This window comes from Aethalodelphis obliquidens, unplaced genomic scaffold (genome assembly GCF_003676395.1).
Source record: "Aethalodelphis obliquidens isolate GAN/ISIS:26980383/991018 unplaced genomic scaffold, ASM367639v1 scaffold13, whole genome shotgun sequence".
Taxonomy (NCBI): domain Eukaryota; kingdom Metazoa; phylum Chordata; class Mammalia; order Artiodactyla; family Delphinidae; genus Aethalodelphis; species Aethalodelphis obliquidens.
The window spans coordinates 4,920,632-4,947,999 of NW_020837957.1; the positions used below are offsets into that span (position 1 = coordinate 4,920,632).

Below are 27,368 nucleotides of genomic sequence, written 5' to 3' on the forward strand. Positions count from 1 at the left end.
GATGCAAAGCATACTATGCAGCCTTTTAAAAAAAACATAAAAATGTCTGACATGGAAGTGGTTAAAACGGCTGAATAGAATCATCTCACTTTTATAAAGCAATGCAAAAAAAAATCTAAATATACACCAAAATGCTAACAGTGACTACATCCAGCCACAGGTTTTTAAATTACACTTTTGCATTCCTTTCATCACAAAGGCTCATTACTGTTAGAAGTGGAGAGTCAATGAAATATAAAATATTACCAATTTCTTTCCAAAGACCTGAGACAGTGGGTCCTAATGACAGACACTCACCACTTTCTTTATGGCCCATGTCTCTTTCATCCTCCACCTCCTGTCTGGCACTTCGACCCTTAATACTCCAGTCAGAGGGTAGAAAAGACAAAGTAGCTTCCACACTAGGTGAGGCGGGGGGCGGGGGGGGGGATGTTAGAGTAATAACTGAAGCAATGGATCTTTGAAATACAAAGTTTATATAAAAAGCCAAATTTTGCCTTATTCCCATTCTAACAGTAATTGTTAATAATGATCAATGACCTCTAACACAGTACTTAATACATGCAGTTTTTAAGGGGTGTAAGACGGTTCTCACCATGACTGGTTTAAGGTAGGTGTTATCTCCACTATAGAGATGAGGAAACTGTGATACAAGTAACTTAACCAAAGTCACACAATTAGTACCTGATACCGGTCTGGTTTTAGAGCATAATTTTCAACTACTTTAATTCTTTTCTGTGCAAGTGACTACACAACAAATTTATATCGATTAGGGTTCTGACTGTAGTTGACTGTAACTGTGAGTCCATAAAAATCTTTGAAGCTATTGTCACTAGGTAACCAAAAACTGGCATCTCTGTACTTCTAAAGTTCTAGAGCCTTCTTGGTTCTTGAGAAATCTACCCAAAAAGCATGACACCAGGACAAATCTGGCACTCCTGAATTTGCTAACTTATCTACCCAGCTAATCTAAATCCTACAATACAAGGCACACTGTGTAAGGCCACAGAAGGGAAATAACACTCCTGAGAAAGTCCATTATTTTAAGGAAATTGGTAAGTATTTAAAACTATGAAAACATTATGCCTTTCAAAGAAAGAGAAAAGTAACCAGAGCAGTGTGTTCTCTCTTTAATTAAAATAACTATAACCCCATCCAACTTACCTGATTTTTTCCAAACATGGTTATTTCTTAAGTAGAAAGTAGGGCTGCATTTGACTCAACTGTGTTGCTTGTATGAACTGTTGAAACATAAATGCCTTTCCTTCATTCTATGGTAACTGGCTCCACATTTTGTTAATCGTCCTTTCTTTTATTTACAAGTGGCAAAACCATTCTTAATTTGGCTCCGAATCTCCAAGAAACATACAAACCTATTATGTGCTACCTTGGGGTTCCTTTACATCAATTCTGGCCACTTTTCAATTTCCACAACTGTACGGAATTCTTCCACAAGAGACCTGGGCCTTGCCTAGGCAAGAGAATGTCAGGTGAGGCCCACAATACCTTCCCTTTTCCAATTTCACATATTTTGCTACCCATAGGTAATTGGACCCAATGAAATACTTATAAAAGCTGTTATGAGATTCTCACAGAGACTAAATTGTTTTCAAAGGCCCTGAATTTTCACCAGAAAGGTAGAACACCCACAAGCTAAAACATTTTTGCAAGTTCAGAAAACTGCAAAAACATTCTTCTGAAATTGGATAGAAATTATTAGTAACGAAACACTTGTTCCTTTAGGAAACAAAATCTAACTCACTTACTAAAATGTCAACTATATATCCTCCTGCACATTAGCTGAAAATGTAGCCTGTGTTAACTAGAGGGTTTTTCCTGTGCTATTCAAAGCGAAGAGCCTGGAGACCCTCATCCCTAGACAAAAAAATCTCTCAAGGTGAAAATAGGATGCCACAAGAGTTCATTTAGAAGCAGAAATCTTACTTTACCCCATCACAAAGGGAGTTAAAAGACCATTTGCCTTTTCACAATACTGTAGAAAATACTAGTTTTCTAAGTTTTCTCTCCTTTCACTTTAACAACTGCACATGACTGGATTCCTTTGCATACTATGAACACTCCCTTTAGACTCCCTCTGGTCTATGGCAGGATAGCTTTCAGAGCAGTTGTATAGATGTAAAAGAAAAAAAACACATCCACTTTTGACATACTTAAAATAGATAAAATAACTAGAAAGGATAATTCAGTAATTTCTCCAGCTACAGATACTCTTCAAACTTTTTCCTCTAAAAATCTGCAGTTATTTTTAAAGTTTAATAACTCTTAAGTAGCAAGAAACTGATGATCCTGAAAAAAAAGGTGGGGGGAACATCCATGCTTTGCTGTTATTGAGGTGCTGGTTATTTAAGTTCTTCAAGCAAATATTTTCACCTGGTATCATACAGCCTCCAAAGCACTTCTCTATTTCTGTCAACGTGACTTCCAGCTCTACCATTTGACTCAAAATGTGGGGCTGAGTGGGGGTGGGCCAATCCAACTGTTCAATGTTGAACACTTCCATCTACTGGATTTTGTCAATACAGTGACAAAGTGCCACTCATCTTCAAGGGATACTGTTATGAACAAAACACAGTGGTCTGAAGCACACACAATATACGTGGCTGGGTATGCTGATTTTCCTCGTATGATTAGTGACCAATGAACACCTGCATGAAAAGTAGTTTTATCCAATCCAGTCTTCCATGGCATATTTAAGAAGCTACTACAACTGTAGCACCTAAGTGAAGCCTTGATAAACAAGTACACAAGAGCAAGCTGAAACCAAATTATCTGTAGTTTTTAGGAAAAGGTCTTCCTCTTTTACTGGGAAAAAAAAATGTGGAAGCTTCACTGGAAATTCAGAATTTCCACAGAAAAGACAAACCACTGTATCTCTAAACAGAAAGGTTTTCTGTGTTTAGTTCATTTTGCCAGTCATGTAAGCCTACACATTTTCAGCTATGAAATAGTGTGGGGGGGGGTGGGGAGGATTCTACCATCTTCATTGATGTGTTTAGTCAACCCCTGAGCACTTTGACAAAATGCCTAAACATGTGCTCATCTAACTTTTGTCAGTATGGCTGCCAAACAAAGTAACATTTCACTATAGATTATTACACCCAAGGTGTGAAACAACGAATTCAACATGTAAAAGTTCCCATAATTTCTGACATTATTCATCAGCTAATAAAAAACTTGAGATCCAATCTGACAAAATTCTGGGCAATGTCAAGAACCAAGTTCAACTGCATCACTTTACACAAAATCTCCATTCTAGGTAGATGAAAACCTGTGCCATTTCTTCAAATTGAAGCTCTTTCTAGGTCCTAAAATCTGTAAGAGAAATCAACTACAACTGCAATTAAGGTGACAGTGTAAACTATATACAGTGTATATTATACTATGTATTGTATATAGTGTAAACAATACTGTCCAAACAAACTACTTCCCAAATAACTTCTCAGTTCTCCAAATAACAAAATCCTAAATATTCACTAGCCCTTTGCTTTTCACATTTCCATACCAGTAACACTAAAGCAGCTATTTAAGGAGTAAAGCCACAGCAAGATCAGTTCAGAGCAATTCTCATCACTTTAGGTACTGTCTGTAAAGTTTTTAAAAATCCATTATGAACCAGAATTGTCAGATTAGTTATCAGCAAGTATCTCTTTTATGTTTTCCAAGCACAAGACTTAGAGTACACCTTCAAGTGGCAGAATACACATTCAAGTGCAATAGAACTGTCATACCCTCCTCAATGGGCAACAAAAGGGACAAATGTTACTGATTTAACACTACCTATGTAATTAACATCTCCAACAAAAATGTAATTTGGTAAATTATTTTCTAACTTGAACAGGCCGTTTCTCACCTTTTCTTTCCTTCCATTTCAAAGCGAACTGACTTCCAGTTATTTTGTACGACAGAAGCGAACAACTGACTCCGTTATTTAAGACGGAAGTAATGACACAAAAGCTAGATTCTGCCCAGATAACCTCCTTGTTAAGCTGAGAAATGCAGTCCTCAGAAGCCATTAATTCCCACCCCAGTCAACCTATGGAGTTAGAGACATTAGTTTTCTTACCTATACAAAATACTCATAATTGTCATCTTACGGAAAAGTCAAAATTAGCACAACAGAATTATCTTAGCACTAAGTGGTTAAGTGCCACTAAATGTGAAAAACTATAATCGGGCACTAAATATACTGTTTTAGCAAATTTATACTTTCCTAACAGCTTTCAGAATTTGCAAGCTAAACAATTTTTTAAATAACAAGATCTTCTTTACTAAGAAGCTATCAAGTATCTTGCCCTTATTCTGATTAGAGGTAAGGGGTAAAAAAAAATGTTTTTTAATACTTCTAATTTCACAACTTCCCAGGAGGTAGGGTGATTTAATCTGTACCTGGAAGTAAACTTTTTTTTTTAAAAAAAAGAACTTATATGTTGACCTGAGAGTGATGCTTAGATCAGGGGTCAGCAAACATTTTCTGTAAAGGACCAGATGTTTTAAGCTTTGTGGGCTACACACATCTTTATAGAATAATTTTTAATCCTTTTAAAATGTAGAAGCCATTCTTAGCTCAGGAGCCATACAAAAACAGGCCACAGGCTGAAATCTGTTGACCCCTGGCTTAGACATAGCACTTATTTAAATGATACTCATTTCCAATGTTAGTAATGATTTCAATAATTTATATCCTAATCACTTTCTGAAATTAAGCTTATCCTTTAGGTTACAACCTTTCCCCATATTACTGATCTAATGCATTCCTCTCAGCTTGACTTATTTCGATCACTTCTCTATTTGTCTAACTTACATCAAGTAAGATTCTGAAGCTGAGAGAACATGTCATAGGTAAACCCAGGCTGAGCAAAAAATCATTGAGCCCAAATTTCTGAAAGCTGCCACTTAACATACAGCTCAATGGTAAAACCTGGTAGTTTTACAATGTTTATAGATTATCTCACTAATTACTAGAACTGAAAATCTGACTAGGGATTTTACTGCCTTGTTACTACTGTAAAGCATTCTAGTCATCACGTTCCGGGCTTTCTCCAGTGAACCTGGAGATGTGGCTTGTAAGTGTTCCGACTCCCTAAACATTTATTTACACGTTAATCTCAGCAGAATTACAAATGTCTGCATTAGAATCTATTTTCTAAGCATTTATTTATTTTCCTTACAAAGTAGAACTACAGGCATCTGAGAGCCTGAGAATTTGCTTTACCAATTACTTCAACGTTGGGATACAGATGTCCATTAGTATACCTGATATGATCTTACCTTAAAGTCAAAATCATTCCAGTTCTCGTAGCTCCACATTTCTAAGTTTTTATTTAGCCCTTTACTATTTGTTGATTCTTTCCATATAATGCTAGTGCTCTTAAAAATATATTTTAAAAATCCAATATACCGTATTCAGACTTTCTATGCAACTCCCTAACAGCATAACAAAATTTTTCTATTTCAGGACAACCATCTACAGCAATTCGAAAAATAACACAATCAAAATGAACACTTAATATTCTCCCTCCACACCCACACCAACAAGCCCCAAATGTATTTACAACTAGATATATGTCCTGCCTCCACTTTTTAAATAAAACTGAGTAAACTTAGACGTATAGTGCCTAGCGACACATATTAAAATCTTTCATAACTCTGCACAGGTCTCAAAACATTTAATTATAAAAAGAGAGACCTCATCCCAATCATCAATGCAAACTGGAAACATGTTAATAAAAAATATAAGCTCTGGCATTATTTCCATTTAAAAGCATCAAGATAAAAGTTCATTAGAACATTCTATCAGCCACCAAAAAACAAACGACCCCCCGACATTCAGTATGGTTAACCTTCACGCTCAAAAACATGGTTTGCTAAAAAGAAATGCCAATTGTCTTGTCAGTCCTTGAAATTCATTTTACAAGAACTTTCTTATTATAATAATTAAAATAGGTATCCCTCCCAAATGTTGACAGCCTAGTTTAATAAACACCCCACATAAACAAAACCTAAGTTTAAGGAGGAAAAAAGAAATATGAGCATTACCCTTGGGGGTGCACACATAGTCAGAAAACACATGACGATAAATGGGCTCCTATTTGATTGTTTTTATGACTTTTAAGAAGTGAGCATGAAAATAAAATCTTTATTTTCAGTTATTACCCACCAATAAGAGAAAGTTAGGTTCACAGTTTTAGTTCTTGACACAAAGTGAACTAGGAGGCAAATTTACATCCATCAGATACAACTAATGGACCAACTTTTAAATTCCAAGCTATCTTGAAAGCTTGCAACATACCAGATATTGCTGTGTATTCTCTAGTGACAGAATGCCAGCAATGGCTGACAATGAATAGAACTTGTGATGGGTTTTTAATAGCAGTGTTTTTTTATATGTTGCTAGAATCAGGAGGTTTATAACACATTCATGTCCAGAAATGAGTTAAGATACTTCTAAGTCTAAACACACTTATGTATGAGTGTGTTTAGGAGTGTGTATGTTGCAATCTCAAGAGGGGTAAAAGTCCATATGGACTAAATTAATACTTGCCTCTGGGTAGCAGGTATGTTTGTAAATATAAAATTATGTTAAACATTAGCACCAGTGCAGAACATGCTCAGCATCATAAGATCCAAAACACCAGCACAAGTTTATCCATCATTAAAAAAAAACCAATTACCTCCTTCCTAAGATGTCAAACTAGTAGGTAACTAGGTTAATAAATCTAATCCCAATGAACAACTCTTGTACTGTACAATTTCTCATTTAGAAGTATAGGGGAGAACTAATCAGCTAAACAGACATTTTATGATTTAAAGTCTTAAATCATAAAGTATTTTAAAAACTGGACATTACCATAGATAGAAAATTACTAATAATAGTGACAAAAAGATCTTCAAAACTGTAAATAAAACCCCTTTCCTGTTTATCAATAAATGTTGCAGAAGACTTAAAAAAAAAAGGTCCTAGAAAGCCTGTTTGATTATTCTCTCCATGTATGTTTTCGTCAATGGTGATGCTCTCGATCAAGAAATCCATTATTAACCTAATTCTCTAAGGGAGGAAGAGGTAAAAGATACTTATCACTTTCTGTGGAATCTATCAACTTAAGACCAAAATGAATAGCAATATAGGAAATTCAGAAACAGTAAAATTTTTGGTTTGTATTTCATGGATGGTGCTGCTGTTCCAACCTTATAAAGTAAAGCTGTCTGCTTTCCAAATTCCAAAAATTAACATACCCCCCCCACTTACCATACTAACCAGTGCCCTTTGGTTTCTTTAGAACAAGGGTTGAAGGGTTGATTATGGATGTACAATTTTGATTTGGGACCTTTCACACATACAAATCATACTGAGCGGCCACTTACTTTACAGAGCAGTTTAAATATTACGCATTAGCCAAATTAACTTGTTCCACCCACCCTACTGGAGGAGGAAAAACCCAACACCCATAAAACTACTTCACTTGACAGTATGTGTCTATCAACAATAAGTAGCTTAAACAACTTTCACCAGTAAGGTGTCTAGATTGGTTTTTAAAACAGGAAAGTGACATATTTTAAAAATAAATGTAATTAAAATTGTGAATCAATTATAAATTGAACCTAATGAACCATGCAGGAGCAAGGGTTAATAAACCAATGTGCTTTGAATTTGTTCAAGTACGGATATTTTTGTATATAAAGATCTAGCATATATAACAGCTATCATGAGAAGTGAAAAAAGACCTTATCCCCAGAAATGAAAATATTAAAACTAAGTTAAAATACATAAAGTAGTTAGTATTCCACACAGCATAAAATTTGACAATCAAAGTTTACATGTCTCAGTTGACCATGTGTGAAAATGCAAAGCAGGTATTAAAACTGCTATTATGTCCAATATTTAAAACCAGTTTGTAATAGGGGGAACATCTAAATCCTTAATTAAAAAACACAAATGAAGTGAAAGCTTTAAACTGGTACACACTGTTCACACCTATATTTCAAGTTTGGAAATGCATATTTGCAAGCAGCAATACAAAAGTATTCATGAAGAATGCATAATCTCTGAAAATTATGAAAACATCCCCGCTACCAATACATTTCCTAAATACAAAACTGACTACCATATTGTTACTTCTGTGTAGCAGGAGAAGTTCATTTTCAAAACAGATAAAATTCAGTCTTTAGGTGTGAATGGTATGAATGACAGTCTTTTTTTTTTTTTTTTTTTTTTTTTAAATTTCTTAGTCGTTTGGGATCCTTAAGCATGCAAGCCTCAAAGAGGAGGGTCCACAAGGAACCAGGGTTGTCTTATGGCATCCAGTTAAGCCAGAGCTGGGAATGCCTCTGGGTCATCCACATCAGGAGCAGAAGCACTTGACTGAAAAAGAAACAGAAGCAAAATTAAAGATTTTCAAATCTTATTAATATATTTCCAGTGTCTACATTTAGACACAGAATTCTGGAAAAAACTTAGTCTTATTACAATAAGTAAAATATGTCAAAGCTTTTACTTTTGAAAGGCAAAATTATGGATCAGAATAGGACTACAGTTGGGGAGAGATTGGGATTGGCATATATACACTACTATATATAAAACAGATACCTAATAAGGACCTACTGTATAGCACAGGAAACTCTACTCAATACTCTGTAATGACCTATATGGGAAAAGAATCTAAAAATGAGTGGATATATGTATAACTGATTCACTTTGCTGTACACCAGAAACTAACAACATTGTAAACCAACTATACTCCAATTAAAAAAAAAAAAAGAACAGGACTACAAATATTTGCAATGAGCCTTGTCCTAAATTTCTATCAAGATCTCAGAAAACTCCCTAGCAACAGCATGGGTTATTTTTCTAATAAATCACACAAGTAGATTCACACAAGGTATGTATGTGGATTCTTACTCAGTTGTTCAGTATCCTTTTATTTTCCCCACTTGCTAAGTAAGAATGGCAGCAATATGACAGCAGGCTAAGAAACCAATTACAATTATTGAAGCAGCACATTCATGGCTATTTACAGTCAAAATACAAATTTTTACAAAACAAAAAAGTATTGAAAAGATCCATATACACAATGCCTTTAAAAAGAACCCATGTCACAGAAAGAAATAAAAAATCACTACATTGTTATGGGTGACCATAAAATCTAGGATATTAAGTTACCACTATAATCAAACATTGGCAGACTCAATCAAGCAGATGGGTCCCCCAATTTGCATATCAGGTGTTGAGAATTCAGGAGGACATTATGGTTGTTTCCTAGGTAGACCATAAGAGACAATAAACTAACCCAAGTTATCTCTAATACTTTAGTAACATCTAGTCATTAAAACCATGGACTTTGGCATCCGACAGATCATTTCAAATCTACCAATTACTAGGGCTTCTATCAACGTATTTCAGAAGAATTTGTTTTTTGTCACACTTAGTACAAGGCAATGGAGATTACAGAAAACAGGACACAAATGAATCCCAACTTACAGAACAGCTCTCATGAACAAAAAAACAATCAGTCAATGCCACAAAATTATACAAAGGAAACAAAGGTTTTATTAAGCTGAGCCCTAAAAAGCAGTGAAGATTCGTCAAGGCAAAGTAAGTATTTGGCATTTCAGGCAGACCTTACCAAAGGCCAAGAATTACCTTGGTTCCCTTCACCTGAATTTCATCTTCTGTAAAATGGTGGGGTTTTTGTTTGTTTGTTTTTGTTTTTTTAGCACAGTACCATAACTGGCACCAGATAAGTACTCGATGAAGGGTGGTAAACTTAACTACTGGCAGCACTATTCAGTCACATAAGTGCTTTAAACAAAAAATATAACCTAAAATGCAATTTCTTAAAGGCATGCATGTCAACCTTTTTCTTCTTCGACTTATGTCCCCAAAAGGACCTAGGGCAGTGATATATGGAAAGAGGTCCTCGAATTACTTAAAAGGGTAAAAGAAGCCTTAAAACTACCTTGTCAGTCCTGATGCCACGGTTTGGACGTCCACCACGCCCACGGCCACCTCGTCCTCCCCTGCCACCACGTCCTGGGCGGCCAAGGTCTCCAAAATTGATCTCCAGCTGAGACGTTATATCATTTGCTGGCTTCCGGAAATGGTGATCCATAACCGAGTCTTCAGCATGAGCCTAAAAATTTAAGTGAAGGCCACTGGATGATTAATAGGAAAGTAATGTTGCACACTTCTAAATAATGAGTTTTCTCCTAAAAAGACCAAAAATCCAACCTGCTCTTTGTGTGAAAAAATATAGAAACACCTCTACAGGTAATAAGTAAGCTTTGGGATCAGCTACAGTAATCTAGGAGGAATAATTCCCTTCACTTTTCTCTATTTCATGTTCCCTTAACTTTAAATTATAGATGATATTATCAAGTCTTGATTAGAGATATAATCACAATTATTCAAGTGGCTGGGCCCCATCTCACACCTACTGAATCATCATCTTTAGCAGTGAAGTATGAATAAGTACATTTAAAATATGCCCTTCAGATTAGCATTCCAATGTGAACCTCTGAAGAAGACTTGGACAGATGGTATATATTTCTATTAGAGACATTATTGAATATTTAAGTTTTAAAGAGAACTTTTGCTCTATACTCTTCCAACTATGACCTGGGAAAGAAATTATATATAAACTTCTCAAAATGCTTTTCTGTTCATATATAACTATGTGTTCTTCCATATAAATTGGAGAACTACAAATTCAAGTGAAACACGTTACATAAGAAAGGAACCTTGAAAAGCTGTGCACAAATAAAACCATGCCTTAAATTTACCACAGGAACCTTCTTAAAAATGAAGTCATCATATTTGGGAAACCCAGATCCTAAGCTACATAATGGACTCTGCAAAAAAAGGCCAGAGAATTTTACACTGCTTAATATCTGATCTCTTTTGTATGCTTGGGGTGAATGGGTTTTAATCTTCTAGTTAGAAACTTCTCATACTAATTTAAAGTATGTTTTAATTTTTCTAAATACACATATAATCCTCTTTTCTGAAGAGATATTTCACTCTTTCTAAATAGCTTGTAATATTACAACTGTTAATAATTACCTTTTAAGTACAAATAAATTTTGTATTTTTACACAGATTTTCATTCCTTTAATCATCGAATACCCAAATTAAATGTCATCCCTTTAGGTGAACTTTAAAGGCAACAGAAGATTCTTTTTAAAATATTATAAAGGAGCATAAAACACAGATGCAAACTCACAAAATCACTAGCAAATTAAAGTCAATGATATATACTAAGTCTCTGATTTTAAACGTTAGCTATTGCAATGATATCAATTTATCAATTAAAAGCATTTATAGGTTTCCAGAGCACAGAAGCAAAAAAACTTAAGTTGATATACTACTGAAAACATCTTGAAGGTTTTACTATAATAATAAAGAGGAAGTCTGGATGTTCAGGTTACATCCCCAACCTTCAAGTTAACTAGTAGGATAAATTTTTTACAAAGTTTTTTTTCTAGACCACTGTATGACAATGAGGAAATAAGAGCTCTGGTCTCAGCTGTCAATAATTCAGTTCTCCATTTCTCAAAGTTTCTTTCTTTCCCTAACTACTTCATATTTGTTGTGAAGATGAAGATAAGTAAAAGAGAAAGAGTACTTAAAGCACTGTATACAACAAACTTGAAGACCTATCATACCGATCTTTCTCAAATTACAATGGTGTTGCATCCTGATAAAACCTGAATATCTTTAAATCCAAAATACATTTAATACACCTAACTTACCAAACATCACAGTTTGGCCTAGCCTACCTTAAATGTGCTCAGGACATTTACATTAGCCTATAGTTGAGCAAAATCATCTAACACAAAACCACAAAACCTATTTTATAATAAACTGTTAAATATCTCACATAATTTATTAAATGCAGTATTGAAAGTGAAAAACAGAATGGTTTTAAGTGTATCAGTTGTTTACCCTCATGATCAGGAGGCTGACTGGGAACTGCAGCTCGCTGCCACTGCCCAGCATCACAAAAGAGTAGCGAGTACTGCATATTCAGCCTGGGAGATCTAAATTCAAAATTTGAACTATGGTTTCTACTATATGTGCATTGTTTTCACACCATTTTAAAATCAAAAAACCAAAAAGTTCTAAGTTGGGATCAATCTGTATTCAAATGATAAGGCCATATATGCCAGTAAGGCTGGATTTCATGTACATACATCACAAAGGCAGCATAACTATAAGGGTCCAAACATACAAAAGTGGCTTGATAATGAAAATGTCCTGATTTCAAGATTACTCACCAGCAATTTCACATTTTATAATTTTCTAAAATTTCTAATTATATACATCACCTTGTATAATAGTTATTTCTTAAAAGCTCGATGTAAAATAATACTTAAAGCTGGGACACCTAACCTGATGTCTAAAAAATGCATGAAGAGGCTTCAGGGTATTAATGATACTAATGATACAATATATCAGAACATTTTATATCTGTGTGTCCTATTCTGGAGAAAAGTTCCATCGGGACCCCAAAAAGGTCATGAATAATTGTCTCCAAGGTGCCAAGGTAAACCTCTTTCACATTAACCTGAACAGTTTAATAATTAGTTCAAATGAACAATCTCCCCGAAGTGAACTTTCATGGTTCTTTAAATAAAGAATTCTCTTTGTTTTACAGATACACAAAACAACTTTGTCTGCAAGAACTACAAAAAAATAACCAAAAGCATTCTAATGAAGGAAGATGTTTTTTCTTCCCTACAGGAATTGACAATATCCTCATTTATACTACCTTCATGAAGTCAATGTTTAAAAAATCATCTCCAGGGCTTCCCTGGTGGCGCGGTGGTTGAGAGTCCGCCTGCCGATGCAGGGGACACGGGTTCGTGCCCTGGTCCAGGAAGATCCCACATGCCGCGGAGCGGCTGGGCCCGTGAGCCATGGCCGCTGGGCCTGTGCGTCCGGAGCCTGTGCTCCGCAACGGGAGAGGCCACAACAGTGAGAGGCCCGCGTACCGCAAAAAACAACAACAGCAACAACAAAAAAAGTTTAAAAAAAAAATCATCTCCAAACCTCTATTTTATTTAAAAGTATTTCCAAGTTTATTTCACAGCTATTTTTTTGTTTAGAAAATTAAAATGTGGATTTTATTGAATCTTTTTATTACAGGTTGCCTTCATAACATTTCAATTTAACTTTGTGACTAAAATCTCATACTTACACAAACCCTAAAAGGATACAGCAGTGAGATTTTCCTCTAAGAATGTGCCCCAAGGCTTAAATAGAAGCTACCAAATCAAAAGCCACACACGTTTTTCTCAAATATTTTCATTAGTTTCCTTGTTTCCTAAGGAAAGGAAACTCATAAATTAATTCTCTGGTCTTTACAAGACATCACTCCTCAGTAAAGAAGGATAAAGATTCCTGGATATTATATATGGCATACGCAGACAGTTTCCCACATAAAAATGCAAACCGCCTAACCTAATACAAGTCTTAATGACTCCGTTAGGTAAGATTTTTAAAAATATTACACAAATTTGAAAGAATAATTTCTTAGACTATATGATAATGCAGTTTATTTTCCTCTTGGGGCAATTTATCTGCCTCAAATAATCCTATGTAAAACTTTTTATAAACAGATTACCCACGTGAAATTTTAACACAAAAATTGTAAATGCAATTCAAGACATCTGAACATTTTCAAACACCACAAAACTTCATTTTACCTCTTCACTCTTTGACTTATGAAGAACAAATCCCTTCTTCCACTGCCCATCAGCACCTTCATTTGGTTTTCGGATATTAAATTCTACTTTTGCCCGGTCCTTATTTTGAATAGCCTTCCATTCATCCAAAGTCATTTCTTTTGGGCCTTCTTCCTTTACTTCTTCAACTTCATTCTCCCTGTGTGAAAATGTTTTAAGTTTTACACGTGGTAAGGGGCTTATAAAATCATATAACTTACAATTATAAGTAAGGAAGTTAACCTTGGCTGGTTGGTAATCTTCTAGATTACCCAAGGACAGGAGAATCACAGTTTTCTTTGTAACCCAGTGGCTAACATGTGACTTGGCAGAGACCAGGAATCCAATGTTTGAATTATTGAAAGCGTGGATAACTAAGGAACATACAATTCAACTTCATAAACTCTTAAATGATCATCTATCAGTAACACAATCTTGAATTGGCTATATCAAACCTAGAACACATTTTTTAAAACCATACTACTGTTTTTAAAACTTACACTATGTGATTAAAATCATTAACCTAACTTCTCCTAAAACACATTTTTTAATTTCCATAATTTTTCACAATACATAATTTATAACATATATGAATGTAATCTAGGACATCCATAAGCAACCAAGTTTCATATTCTAGAATATAAAAGAACTGTTCCCCTATCCTTTAACACTTAAGGCAAATCTTTAATTTCTACAGATCTTAACGTTATATACTCCAACTTTCAAACGAATCGGTATATGAAAACAAGACTACAGTTTCACTAGTAATGGAAGTTTCTACAAAATACTGGTTTCAATGCTTAACACCAAATTAGTTATTTCTAAATATAATTCTCAGGCTATAACTATTACATATTATCCCTTTCCCTTTTTTACAGAAACAAAGCATGGGCCTAGGAATCCACTATTTAATCTCAATTTCCAATTGTCACCAAACAAGTTGTTTGCTATTTTGGGAGCATTGCTTTCCAAAGATAGCAGGTGATTCAGTTAGCCTTGCTCAAATATCTCCTGTCTGTGCTACTACTCTTTACTGTTTGACAAATCCCATCTTAAAACTTCCCAGACCAAGCTTACACTGAATTGATGAGATCTAGACTGTAAAGTCCAACCCTGTCAGTTTACATATCAGAAAACTAAAGATTGAAAAAAGGTCCTAGGCTACGCCTAAGTTGTACCACAGCCAAGAAAAGAACTCGGCATACCTTTATCATATCATGAAACCATGACACCTACCGTCAAGGGTAGGATTATAAGGATCAAATGAGACAAAACAGAAGCTCTAGAACTATACATAAGGAAGCTAATCAAATTCAGCCAAAGCTGTTTCTTAAATTTACACCTGCACATGCAAGACATAATACTATGTTCAGATTCTCCCCTATTCTGGGGTAAGACTAGAGGCTGTTCTAATGTCATCATCATGGTCTTTAGACCCAATACCCCCTTTTTAGTCCTGGGAACTGAGCTAAGGATTTGCTTCCAATACCCTATCAATAACATCCTTTCCTTCTGATAAAGTTATAATCTTGTCAGATTACTCTTTTTTTTGCAGGCGGAGGGGAGCGGGGGTTTGCGGGCCTCTCACTGTTGTGGCCTCTCCCGTTGCAGAGCACAGGCTCCGGACACGCAGGCTCAGCGGCCATGGCTCACAGGCCCAGCTGCTCCGCGGCATGTGGGATCCTCCCGGACCGGGGCACGAACCCGTGTCCCCTGCATCGGCAGGCAGACTCTCAACCACTGCACCACCAGGGAAGCCCCCCAGATTACTCTTAAAGTGAGTTAAACATGAACTCTTCATTAAGGGAACAACATTTATGTTGAGCTTTGTAAAGTACTTAATGTTACGTAAGGTTCATCTATCTCACCTATCACAATTTCATTGTTTACCACACAAAATTAAGACTCCATAGTTTCGTATAAATGAATTTATATTACCAAGTTCTACACATCACTTAACACCATGTATTTTTATCTACTCTCTCCAATAGTAAATTGATTATTATTCCTTATTCAAACAAATCCACAAAATATGATTTTCCAATCATTAATAGTGGTTCACTGTAAGAACAACTCTTTCTGGAGAAAAAGAGAAGTTTAGAAAAGCATTGCCTCCCTAAATGATTTGAATATGCCCTGATTAAGAATTACTGACCTAAATAATCTGTAATGCAAGACTTTAAACCACATACCGAAAGAAATGCCTGGCATATAACTTCTGCTTGTATTGATGGAAACCAGAGGAAGGCATTAAATTATTTCTACTAGCATAACTTGAGTCTTTAAAACTCTCCCACACCCTTGAACAAACAATTTCAAAACCGTCTTCTAGTGAACCGACAACATATTCTGGTGCTTGCTCTCCTCACACATTTTAAAACAAGCCAATAATGCTATGTTCCAAATTCTATGTTGATGGAAAAAAAAACTTCAAGGAGATGGAGCAACTAATTTTAAAATGGTCATGTTTTCTCATTTTAAACTGTATTAGAATAAAATTTGTATAGTTACATAGAGTCCAAAGTACTTTGAACTACGAGTTCCAAATATTTCTCAGGTTAAAACAGCTATTTTTGTGCTTAGGGTTAACAGGATTTACTAAAATACGTATCTTCCGTATCTTTTTAAGATGACAATGGTTAACTTCAAATAGAAATAACCACTTCTATTTGTCAAACCATTAGAGCCCAACATATACATTTGTAAACCACTCCTCTAAACACTATTTGAGGGAATGGAGTACAATAAAGTCTCTCCTTTTAAAAAGCAAATAAATAATAGCATTAAGCCTACAGGTTGTTTTCTTGTTAAACCCCAAACATTTCAATGCTCGAGCATTACCGCTACCGTACACACAAATCACTTACTTATTTTCAGTGTCCGCAACTGGATGTTCTTCACCTTCAGGTGTTTCCTCAGTCACATTTGATTGCTCCAAGTCACTGCAATTATAAGATATTGGTTTCTGAATGTATTTGGGGGACTCTCTAAGGAAAGAAAGAAAAAAAAAAGGCATCTAGGTCCATTTACATGTAGCTGAAAGTCTTCACAGAAATATTTTAAAATTCTCACATTCCCAATGTCTTTTCCTACTAAATTTACTCCCCAGTAGACCACTAAGAGAAAATAATTTAAAAATGTATACTGATCCAAGTTATAGCTCAAGTACATTACTCAAAAAGTAGTATGACAGCAGTTAGTTCTAAAATAAAGCCTTACTGGCTTTTCAAATTTTTGTCATCACCGAAGGGGTCAATAGCTAGAATAAGAACTATTAAATAAGAAACATACAATAACATAATACCCAAATAACCTCAAAATAGGATTTCAATAAAAGCTATACATCCATATGAAAAGAAAAATTAGTACCATATATTTTTGAAACGTAGAAAAACTGGTCATTTGATACATTATAATCCAAACATATCCAAAAAAGCATTCATTATCTTGTAAGGAAGTAGCTCTGAGATAAGAGCATCCATCCTTGTCCCAGGGACAAGTAAAAATTTAATGGGCAAACCTCTAGTAAGGTATAAGATCAATTTTATTAGAAGTATTTATTTAAAAAAACCAGAATACCAACGTTAATTCATCTTTGACAGTTCCCCAGTTGTGAGATCCGCTACCTCCACGCTTGTCCTCATGCTTCAGGCCACTGTAATGTGAAAAAGAACTAACAAAACTGAGTTAACATAATACTCTTTAGTTCTAGAAATTCAAATTTTGTTTTATTAAAGTAGTAGCTTCAAATATAAAAGTATAATAAAAACCAATATAAGACTTACGATCTATCACTTCCACTATGCCTATCAAATTCACGTTTGCCACGAGAATCAAAGCCATCTCCCCGGCCCATTCCTCGTCCACGACCTCCTCGACCTCTTCCAAGACCACCACGGCCTCGGATAGGCCGGTCAATAATCGGTCTGTAACAAATAAAAAAATATTATATACTTCTAAGGTTTCTGGTAAAAGGAAGAAGGGAAATTCAAAGGCTCAAAGATGCAGGAACATATTTACTGGCTCATATCCCAGAGGAAATCAAAACTAGGAAACTCCCCAACGTAAGAAAATTACTTTGACATTCTCTAAAACTTTACTACTAATGCATATACTTCTTCCTTGTTACTCATTTCACATTATAATCTAGTAAAACTGCTATTCACCAATATACATAAAAATTAAAATAAACACATGTAACCTTCATAACTGAAGTGTTTCATTACAAGAAATCTAAGTTTGAATACTAAAAACTGTTACCAAAATGTCCTAAGAACAACAACACATACTTAGACGTTTCGCTAGAAAAACTGATAAAATTAACTAGCCACACTGCTTCCTGGCAATTATGCTCAATTTATCTGTGTTAAGATGTCTCTCTATAAACTGACAAAACATGAAGAGATTAAGAAACAATCTTGCCTATCAACTGAAAATTCTCCTCCTTCACCCTTTTCTTCAAGTGGTTTTTCAAATCGTCGTTCACGAGGTGGTCGCCTTTCTGGTCTCCTATCAATTATCTTCCCTTCACCCTGAAGTTGCTGATCAGGTCTTCTTCCAACGCGTCTTATTCCTAAAATGATTTTAAAAAAAACCACGTAAGCAAATTATTTTTTGTAACACAAAAAACTAGGCCTAGGCTGTTAAAAGAAAAAAAAATTTACTCTTTAAGTCCATTAACTAGCACTTCCCACTGAAAAAGGCTGACACTGGGCATCTCTAAAGTGTAACAAGGTACTTCAGAAAAATTCCTATTTAAATAAACTTGTTTCAAACTTCCATTCAGTTTGCCAAATCACTTTTTTCCCCTAAAGCATTCTCTATAACTGACCTGGAAGTCATTTGGGTAGCCATTATTTCTCTCACTTTTCAAGATGCCAGTCTCTTAATTTAAAATTCTAAATTTAAAGAAATTTTAAGCAAATGATACATTTTGGTTTTAAAGATACCAAAGATAACACCATTAGCCATTCATAAATAATAACCAAGCAAACCAACACAATCACCAGGTAAAGACCCCCCAAAAAACCCCAGTGAAGACATTATTTTATTTTATATAATCTGGAGGGGGAGAAAAAGAACAGAGTAAAAAGACTGATGATTCTATGAAATTACAAAACTGAAAGGAAAACAAATGGCATTTAAGATTACATCTCTGATGGATAACAAGGTCTTACTGTAGAACACGGGGAACTATTGATATATTCAATATCCTGTGATAAACCATAATGGAAAAGAATATATTAGAAAAAAGAATGTATATATGTATAATCGATGAATCATTTCACTGTACAGCACAAATTGACACATTGTAAATCAACTATATTTCAATAAAAAATTTTCTCTATAGTTGAAGATAGCTATATAACAGCAAAAAAGTACCATTTTCCTCTCCTGTTGCAGTCTACACACATATATATGTATACATATACATACATACCACACCTAACTTTTAAAACATACTGTTATGCAACCAACAGGAAATAGTCCACTTATTTTATTATTATGGAGATTTTTTTGGTTTGCCCTTTCAAGTATCTTCGTTTCCAAAGAATCTTTAAAAACCACATACACAAAAGGACCCCTTTTAAGCAAGACACAGAAATAGAAACTTGTGAAACTAAGTGATGGCTGAAGCATTTACTGATTTCCCCCTTCATTCATTACTTTTTTCCTGTTAGTGTCAGAGGCCAGAAAGGCAACCAATATGCATTACTGGTAGCCTTAAAGATAATAAGTAGATTGATGGTTAAATTCATGACTAATATTTTAGGTATGCTCTAATTCCCAATCCACAATTTCTGACAAAGTCAAAAAGCACCTGAGGAATTGGTTTCGCAAGAAATTAAGTTGGTTCACTCTGGTTCTTTCTAAGAAAGTGTAACACCACCAGGATGCCCCCAATTGTTCGGCTGCTGGTAGCCAAAGTCAAACGGTAAATGTCAAACTCTTCAGTGAAATTTTAAGGTCCATTCCATACACTCTCAGGACAGACCAGAAATCTTAGATCTTACACCAAGGCATTTTAAATAAATTTCATCAGAGGTAGTGTATTAGGGTGGAGCTATGGAACCAGTCCTTATAATATCCAAGCCACACACCCAAGTGAACAATGGCTTGCTTCCCCACCCCAATATCCAGTATCAGGCTTACAGAATCTACAACACTTACAAAATAAATCCACCCAATGACTGACATTTAAAAATGCAAGCGTCTCTTGATTTTCACTAGATTCCAGGCTTCTAACATTAAAAAAACAAATGAGTAGATGGTGTCAATTCTCAAGTTCCTCAAATGGCCAAAAGACAAACTACAAAATTCAAAGAATATAAACATCAAACACACATCTAAGGCAAGTAAGTCTAGGATCATGCCAGGACCTCTATTCAAAGGCAAGGAACACATGATCAGGTTAACAATCAATCCCATGACAAGAGGCAGGGACTTTGTTTACAGGTCTATCCTTCCCCAATGCCCAGAATTGACTGCTAAGAGGTAAGGCCTCAAAACGATTTTTTTTCATTCAATATTTTTATAGGCTTGTGTTTTATGCAATTTAAGGTTAAGTGTGCTCTGAAATGCTGACCTAAGGAAAATGTTGATAGGTAATAATGGAAGTTTTCCCAAGGAAAGACTACTGAATGTTGAACTCGGTCCTGGTCATAAATTTATGAAATGAATTTTTAACTTTGTAATTTAAAATACTAGGTTCCTGCTAAGAGCTTATTTCAAAAATGGGCTTTATGATCAAAACATATGAGGGGTTTAAACCATGCTTTATGTTTCAAAAATTCAAAAGGGGTGAACACACTTCAGATTCCATTTTTTCATGTACTTTCTTTGGATTAGTGTGATGAAGGAGGTAAACTTGAGCAGATTAAATAAATACACAAACCAGTGTTCCTTAACATAGAAATTAGATTTATTACATTGTGCTACAGATTGCTATAAAACTTAGCTGAATATTTAGTCTAAACGATGTATATACATGCTTTCTAATACTCCAACTTGTGCTTCCCTCCCCAACCTGTAATTTTAATACAACTGTTTTATTTACCACCTAGGTTCTTCACCCCAAGCCTCACAAAGCTCTCTGTATTTTCTAAAAATTCTAAACCAAAACCTAACACAATTGTTTCGATTTTTTTAATTTAAATTAGTTGAATGTTATCAAATTCGACTAAAGCTAATGAGAACTCCTTTCAGAAGCACGTGGCAAAATTTCAATTTTCAACACATAAAGGAAACCTTTAAGCTTCAAAGCTTAAGTCCTACACCTACTTATTACGGATCGTGTACACTTTTTCTAATCCCCCACTGTTTTGCTTTCTCATCCATCACAAAAGACAAACCAGTAACGAGTGAGAGAGCAAAAACCAAGTTCAAGACAGTCCTGAGAAGTTTACAGTGACCTGGAAGCAACTACTACCCGCCAATGAAATCCTGACCATGCTTCACGCACATGGGGAGAAAAAGCTGCACTCCAAAAGGCTCTGCAGCAGCTAAACGCTGTGACAGCCTCGGCACTCTTTGCACCACGAGGCCCAGGCCAGGCCACACCACATGAAACACTGCATGCGGGGGGTCCGGCCGGAGAAAAAGATCGTGACCCGAGGACGAGCTTCAGGATTTCCTGCCATCACCAATCTTCATTCAGAATTCCCGCTTCTGCTCAATCCAGGGTGGCCAAATTTCTCTCCCTCCCAACAGCCTGACGCACTCCAGCAAGTTATTAAGTTTGCAATAGTGGTGCGGGCGAGGGAATAACGACAAAGCACAGGGGGCACCTAAAAGGGCACCTTGCTCCACAACATCCGATAGGCTCGAACGTAGCGGGGGGGGGCGTAGGTGGAAACTCCGACCCCCAGCTTTTCTCGGGGGTACCCCACGCCACCCTGGGACAAGACGGCAGGGCAGGAGCCTAAAAGACACAACCGCACCTCAGAGCGGCGGGCTGAGAGAAAGCTCTGAGCAGGAAGAAGCCGCGGAGGCCCCACCATCCCATTAACAACAAACGCTCCGAAAAGGAGCTCCCTTCCCCGAACCTTGGCCCATGCGCTCGCCCGCCAAGGAATCCGGCGGGAAGACAACAGCCTCCCAGGATCCCGACCACGCTCCTCCGCTCAGAACCTGAGGCGGGAAGGGGTGGCTCCAGGATCCTTGCAGGTGGCGGTTTGAACTTGTGGCTACCACGCTCCCAGCACCTTCGCAGGACCTGGCTTTCATCAGGCGGGGGAAACGCGAAGAAATCGGCGGCCAAGTCTCCCGCGGACCCTCGGAGCTCCAGAAGCCAGTGGTAGCCGCCAGTCCCCTCGCTCCTTCCCTCCATCCCGGGTCTCCCCCACCTTCCACCACAGCTTTACCTTCTTTCTTAAGCGCCACGGGCGGCTGCGTCTCCTCCTTCTTGTCAACCACGCCGACGTTGGGGGGCAGCGGGTTCTTGCGGTCTTTCTGGGACTCTTTACGCAGCTGTTTGCCCGCCGCGTTGGAGTTTGTCTGGGCTGCGGCCTGAGCTGCGCTCTTGGCCCCAGGGCCCCCAACGCCGCCCCCGCCGGCTTCTTTTTTCTTGTTCTCTGCTGCCTTCAACACCTCGAAGGGGTCCGATTCGTCGTCAAATAACTGGTCGAATCGGTTGGTGACCACGCAGCCGAAGCCTTCTTGTAAGTGCCCAGGCATGATGGTGGCTCGGCGGCGCGTTCCTCCACGGATTGCAGCGGGCCGCGCCGAGCCAAGAGCGCCTGCTTCAGCTCTTCCCACAAGATGGCCGGGCCGAGAGAGGGGGGCCGTCTTCTCTTCCGGCGCCAGGCAGACATCCGGGAGCGGCCAGCGCCGCGCGGTACCATGGGTTGTGTAGGCCGAAGTCGCCTCTCCCGAGGCGGCTCCCAGCGTTAGGACTACAATTCCCAGAACACACGGCGCGACAACTCTTCGCGCGCGCCTCAGAGGCGGGACCTCACCGAGGGAGTGGAGCAGCAAGCAGAGGGAGGAGAAGAGTGGTGGTGGGCGGAGCCCTGCCACCTGCTCTCGCCACCCTTAAACTCTCCGGGTCTCGAGCTGCGCTGAAAACAGGAAAACGGCTTGTTTTGCTCGGGAAAGTTCTGAGCTTTCGCTTTTACGTCCCGCCTCTGGCCCAGGGCTAACTTTCCCCACCTGTCCGGGAGGTCAAGGTGACTACCAGTCTTACAAGTGGAGACTCACAAACTTCCAGGGCTGGAGGGTTGCTGAGGTGCCGCACTTGCCTCACGAAGGAAGGACCCGTCCTTAGCTGATCAGTTGCTGGAGTCGCCCTCCTGCAGCCCCAATAATGAATTGAGGCTCTTCTGTTTAATATGAGGCGGAATACGCTTCCTCTCGCGGGGACTGAACTCGAGCAGCAGAATCAACCCAAAAGACAAGTTGAACTATCATATGTGAGTGTTGCGCTCTTTTCTTGTGTGAAGAATGCCGTGTTGCCACTAGTGCTTTAATTGAAGTAAACTGCTGACACTGCAACACTAGCCAGACGCTGGGCAAGCCTCGAAAAGGCACTGTTTGTAGAAACACTTTCTAGAGTCAATCCAATTGTCCTTTAGTGTCCGGCAAGCCAAGGATTGGGTGTCAGTAAAAAGTGCTCAAGAAATAACATTTTAGAGCATCTGAATGTGTGGTCTGCTGAGAGGTGCAGTGAGGGGAGGAAAATAATATCAGCGAATTAACTGTCATTACTAAAAGCATTGATATTAGTTGAGAATATTAAAGTCCATTAATGTAATAGAGTGTCAGTGCGTATTCAGGCATATTTGGTAACGCTGTAAGTGTACTATCATAATTTTAAAACCTTTTTCCATTAACATAAAATATAGAAAAATGCATCTCTATGTTCCAGGTGCTATGAACAACCTTAATGTCGACAACAACTTGTTAGGTAGGTGGTTTTCCCATTTCACAGTACCACATTCACATCTTTTTAAGTGCTAGTGCCAGGAGTTAACCCAGTCTTCTAACTCCACTCTGAGACTCTTGACATCAGCTCTTTAATCCAGACTCTGATTTCTGATAGAAGTCAGTCAATATAAGTTAATTTACAGTATTTAATAAGATTTAAATATCGTTGCATGTCAGGCAGGGTATGTCACATGGCCAAATGGAATCTTATCGATTTCTGAGCAGAATTTAAATCAGTTCCTTAACAGGGAAAATAAGAGAGTCGTGTTACAAGCATGTGGCAGCAAGCCTGGTGTTTTTCTTACTTCTAAATCCAGCCCCCATTCCTCAAAGTCACCTATTTCTCTGTCGCCTCAGTCCCTGCCATACACACTCCCATCTCACACAGAGACCCCACCTCCTTCCATGAGCTCTGGCTCTTGTAGCTCCTACCAAGACAAAGGACAAGGAGTGTTTGACTATACTCTTCATGCCCCTTTGAAAATAGCGCAAGTGCCATTTGGAAGATCTCCCTGCTTTAACAACATCTTTCTCTTTACCAAGGGCTGTTAATATCTGCATCTTTGAGACATCTGCTACACCTCCTCCTCTTACCCCTTTCTGACCACTGCCACAACAATGTCAGGAGCTAAAACTTTATATTTTATTAGGTACTTGGTGCACTTTACATGTGTGATCTCATTTAAGCCTCACGTCAACTCTATGAGAAAGGTATTATTATTGCCTTTTTAAGGTGAGGAAAATGAAGCACAGAGGAACTAAGTAACTTACCCACTCCTACCACAGTCTGGGGGGTGGGGCAGGCCTGTCCTTAGTTGTTTTTTATCCTATGTACAGGTCTCTGATTTCCTCAGACAGATCTTTATGACCACCAAGCACTCTTGCAACAAGAATACTTAAAGATATGCTACATGTAGGGAAATTGTATGGCTATGAATTTTTGAGTTTCAGTCATGCTCCTCAGGGACTTTATCTATTAATATAACGTAAAAATATAAATAAACGTTTGGGGAAAAACGGGAAAAATTTGTAAGCACTTTCAACTTCCTTCTCTCCCTTTTGACTCTCCTGGAATTTTGGTTAATACAGGAACTTTTTTTTTTTTTTTTTTTTTTTTTTTTTTGCGGTAGGCCTCTCACTGCTGCGGCCTCTCTACCGTTGCGGAGCACCGGCTCCGGACGTGCAGGCTCCGGACGTGCAGGCTCAGCGGCCATGGCTCACGGGCCCAGCCACTCCGCGGAACGTGGGATCCTCCCGGACCGGGGCACGAACCCGCGTCCCCTGCATCGGCAGGCCGACTCTCAACCACTGCGCCACCAGGCAAGCCCTTAAAGCCCATTTTTAAAGTATACAAATAAAGCTCCAAATGCTAATTCTTTTACATCTCACAATTTTATTTTATATGTAATTATTTTTGCAAATGTTTCCTTTCTTCTGAGAAGTTGAAATAGTCTTTAAAAATATTTAAAAGTTCCTGCTACTCTCAATAGAAAAAATATTGGCCAAATAAACCTCAAGAGAGAAGGAAAAGGAGACTTCTTGCAGACTTATTCAAATGAATGGCAGGAGTTGTAAGGTGACATGGTATAAGATATCACTGATTAGAAATGTAGCTTAAAATATCAGCTCTCTGTAGCGATGCTTGAATCACATATTGTTCTCTGAAAAATACTTGTGCAACTTCACAGCCTTATCTATAGCAAGCTCTCTAGAGTTTTCTAGCAGTAAATGCTGAAAACTATCCAAATACCTTGATTAAATATCCAATATAGTTGCCTGATGTTAATGTAACTGAGAAATGGAATATTATACCTCCTTCCGGCCCTCACTTGTTTTTAGGATGCTAATACTCAGTTGTCAACCACATTACAACTTGTTTTTTACCTATTTCTAAATCTCAAGTCTCTGTTACTAACTGTTGCTATATTATAATAGTAATTACTAACAAGGACTACAGTTTGAGCATTTGCTATGCACTTGACACTGTGCTGAATACCTTGCATGAGTCATTTCCTTTAATTCTCAGAACAACATTATGGAGTAAATAATATTACTCCACTCCCCTTTTACACATGGGGAAACTGTGGTTAAGTGCCTCTCCCAAATTCATATTGCCTAGAAGAGTCCAGACAGTCTGATCTCACAGCCTGTTATACTTGTGAGTGGCATGATAGAGAGAACAAAGTCTTTCATGGCTACCACCTGTAGCAAAAGAAAACTATTATTCTATTATAACACTTTGGGGACACTGGATACAGGTATCATATAAATGTAAATAAGAGAATCTGATTTTTAGTGTACTCTATATAATGCATTTTTAAAACAAAAGCAATAAAGGTGGTTCTTATGAAGAAAAGGGCAAATCCGCCATGTCTGAGTATGGAATGCTAAATATAATATTCAAGTCTCGGCTCTTGCTAAAGTTAGGATATCAAAGCTAAAAATAGAAATGTTACACTCTCTATTTTGTCACCTCAAACTTTCTTTGAAGGTTGATACTCTTGATTTTAAGCTTCCCTTCCTTTTTTCCCTTACATTGTACTCTTAAAAAAAACACACACACACAACTTTATTGAAACATAATCCACACAGCATAGAATTCACCCATCTAAAGAGTACTATTCAAAAGTTTTTAGGATATTCACAGAGTTGTGCAGCTATTACCATTACCTAATTTTAGAACATTTTTATCACCCCCAAAAGAAACCCATACTCATTAACTGTCACTCCCCCATTCCCTCCACCCCCAGCCCTGGGCAACCACTAATCTACTTACTGTCTCATAGATTTGTTTATTCTGGACATTTCATAGAAATGGATTCATGTGGTCTTTTGTGACTGGCTTCTTTTCACTTAGCATAATATTTTCTAACTTCATCCATGTTGTTGCATGTATCAGTACTTCATTCCTTTTTGTGAATAAATAATATTCCATTGTGTAGATAGACTGTGTTTTATTTATACATTCACCGGTTGATAGACATCTGGGTACTTCTGCTTTTTGGCTATTATGAATAATGCTGTTATGAATATTTGTTTGTAGAACTTGTATGGACATATGCTTTCATTTCTTTTGGATATATATCTAGGAATGGAATTGCTAGGTCATATGGTAACTCTGTTTAACATTTTTAGGAGCCAGACTGTTTTCCAAAGAGCGTGCACCATTTTACAATCCCACCAACAATTATGAGGGTTCCAAATTCTCCATATCCTGTGTGTTTGTCTTTTGATTATAGCCATCCTAGTGGGTGTGAAGTGGTATCTCATTTTAGTTTTGATTTGTATTTCCCTAATGGCTAATGATGTTGAGCATCTTTAACATGCTTATTGCCCATTTATATATCTTCTTTGGAGAAGGTCTATTTAGATCTTTGCTATTTTCTAACTAGTATATTTATTTTTTAATTATTGAGTTATAAAAATTCTTCATGTATTCTAGATCAAGGGCCTTATCAGTTATATGATTTACATATTTTGTCCCTGTTCTGTGGGCTGACTTTTCACTTTCTTGGTGGTATCCTTTGCAGCATAAAACCTTTTTAATTTGATATGGTCTTTTGTGATGAAGTCCAATTTATCTATTTTTCTTTGGTCACTTGTGCTTTTGTTGTCATATCTAACAAGCCTTTGCCTAACCCAAAATCACAAAGATTTACTCCTATGTTTTCTTCTAAAAGTTTTATAGATTTTTAAAATAGTAT

At 37.3% G+C, this 27,368-nt stretch overlaps 1 protein-coding gene and 1 long non-coding RNA gene across 5 annotated transcripts; one reads left to right on the forward strand and one right to left on the reverse strand.

Annotated features, from left to right (window-relative positions):
• Positions 1-457: 457 nt before the first annotated feature.
• On the reverse strand, positions 458-22,546 carry SERBP1 (SERPINE1 mRNA binding protein 1). 4 transcript variants are annotated; one of them, XM_027114025.1, is made up of 8 exons: positions 22,104-22,546; positions 18,163-18,313; positions 17,526-17,666; positions 17,324-17,395; positions 16,608-16,682; positions 13,723-13,900; positions 9,975-10,148; positions 458-8,380 (listed from the first exon to the last, which is right to left on the reverse strand). In XM_027114025.1, the coding sequence occupies exons 1-8, from the start codon at positions 22,414-22,416 to the stop codon at positions 8,324-8,326; spliced, it is 1,161 nt and encodes a 386-aa protein (XP_026969826.1). In that variant the 5' UTR covers positions 22,417-22,546; the 3' UTR covers positions 458-8,323. The 4 variants fall into 4 exon arrangements, with proteins under 4 accessions (XP_026969826.1, XP_026969825.1, XP_026969824.1 ...); XM_027114024.1 differs by having other exon boundaries at positions 17,324-17,413; positions 22,104-22,528; XM_027114023.1 differs by having other exon boundaries at positions 16,608-16,727; positions 22,104-22,526.
• Positions 22,547-22,615: 69 nt separating this feature from the next.
• LOC113624339 (uncharacterized) lies at positions 22,616-24,837 on the forward strand. Its single transcript, XR_003434307.1, has 3 exons — positions 22,616-23,150; positions 23,606-23,644; positions 24,795-24,837. It is a non-coding gene; the product is annotated as an uncharacterized LOC113624339 (long non-coding RNA).
• Positions 24,838-27,368: the final 2,531 nt, after the last annotated feature.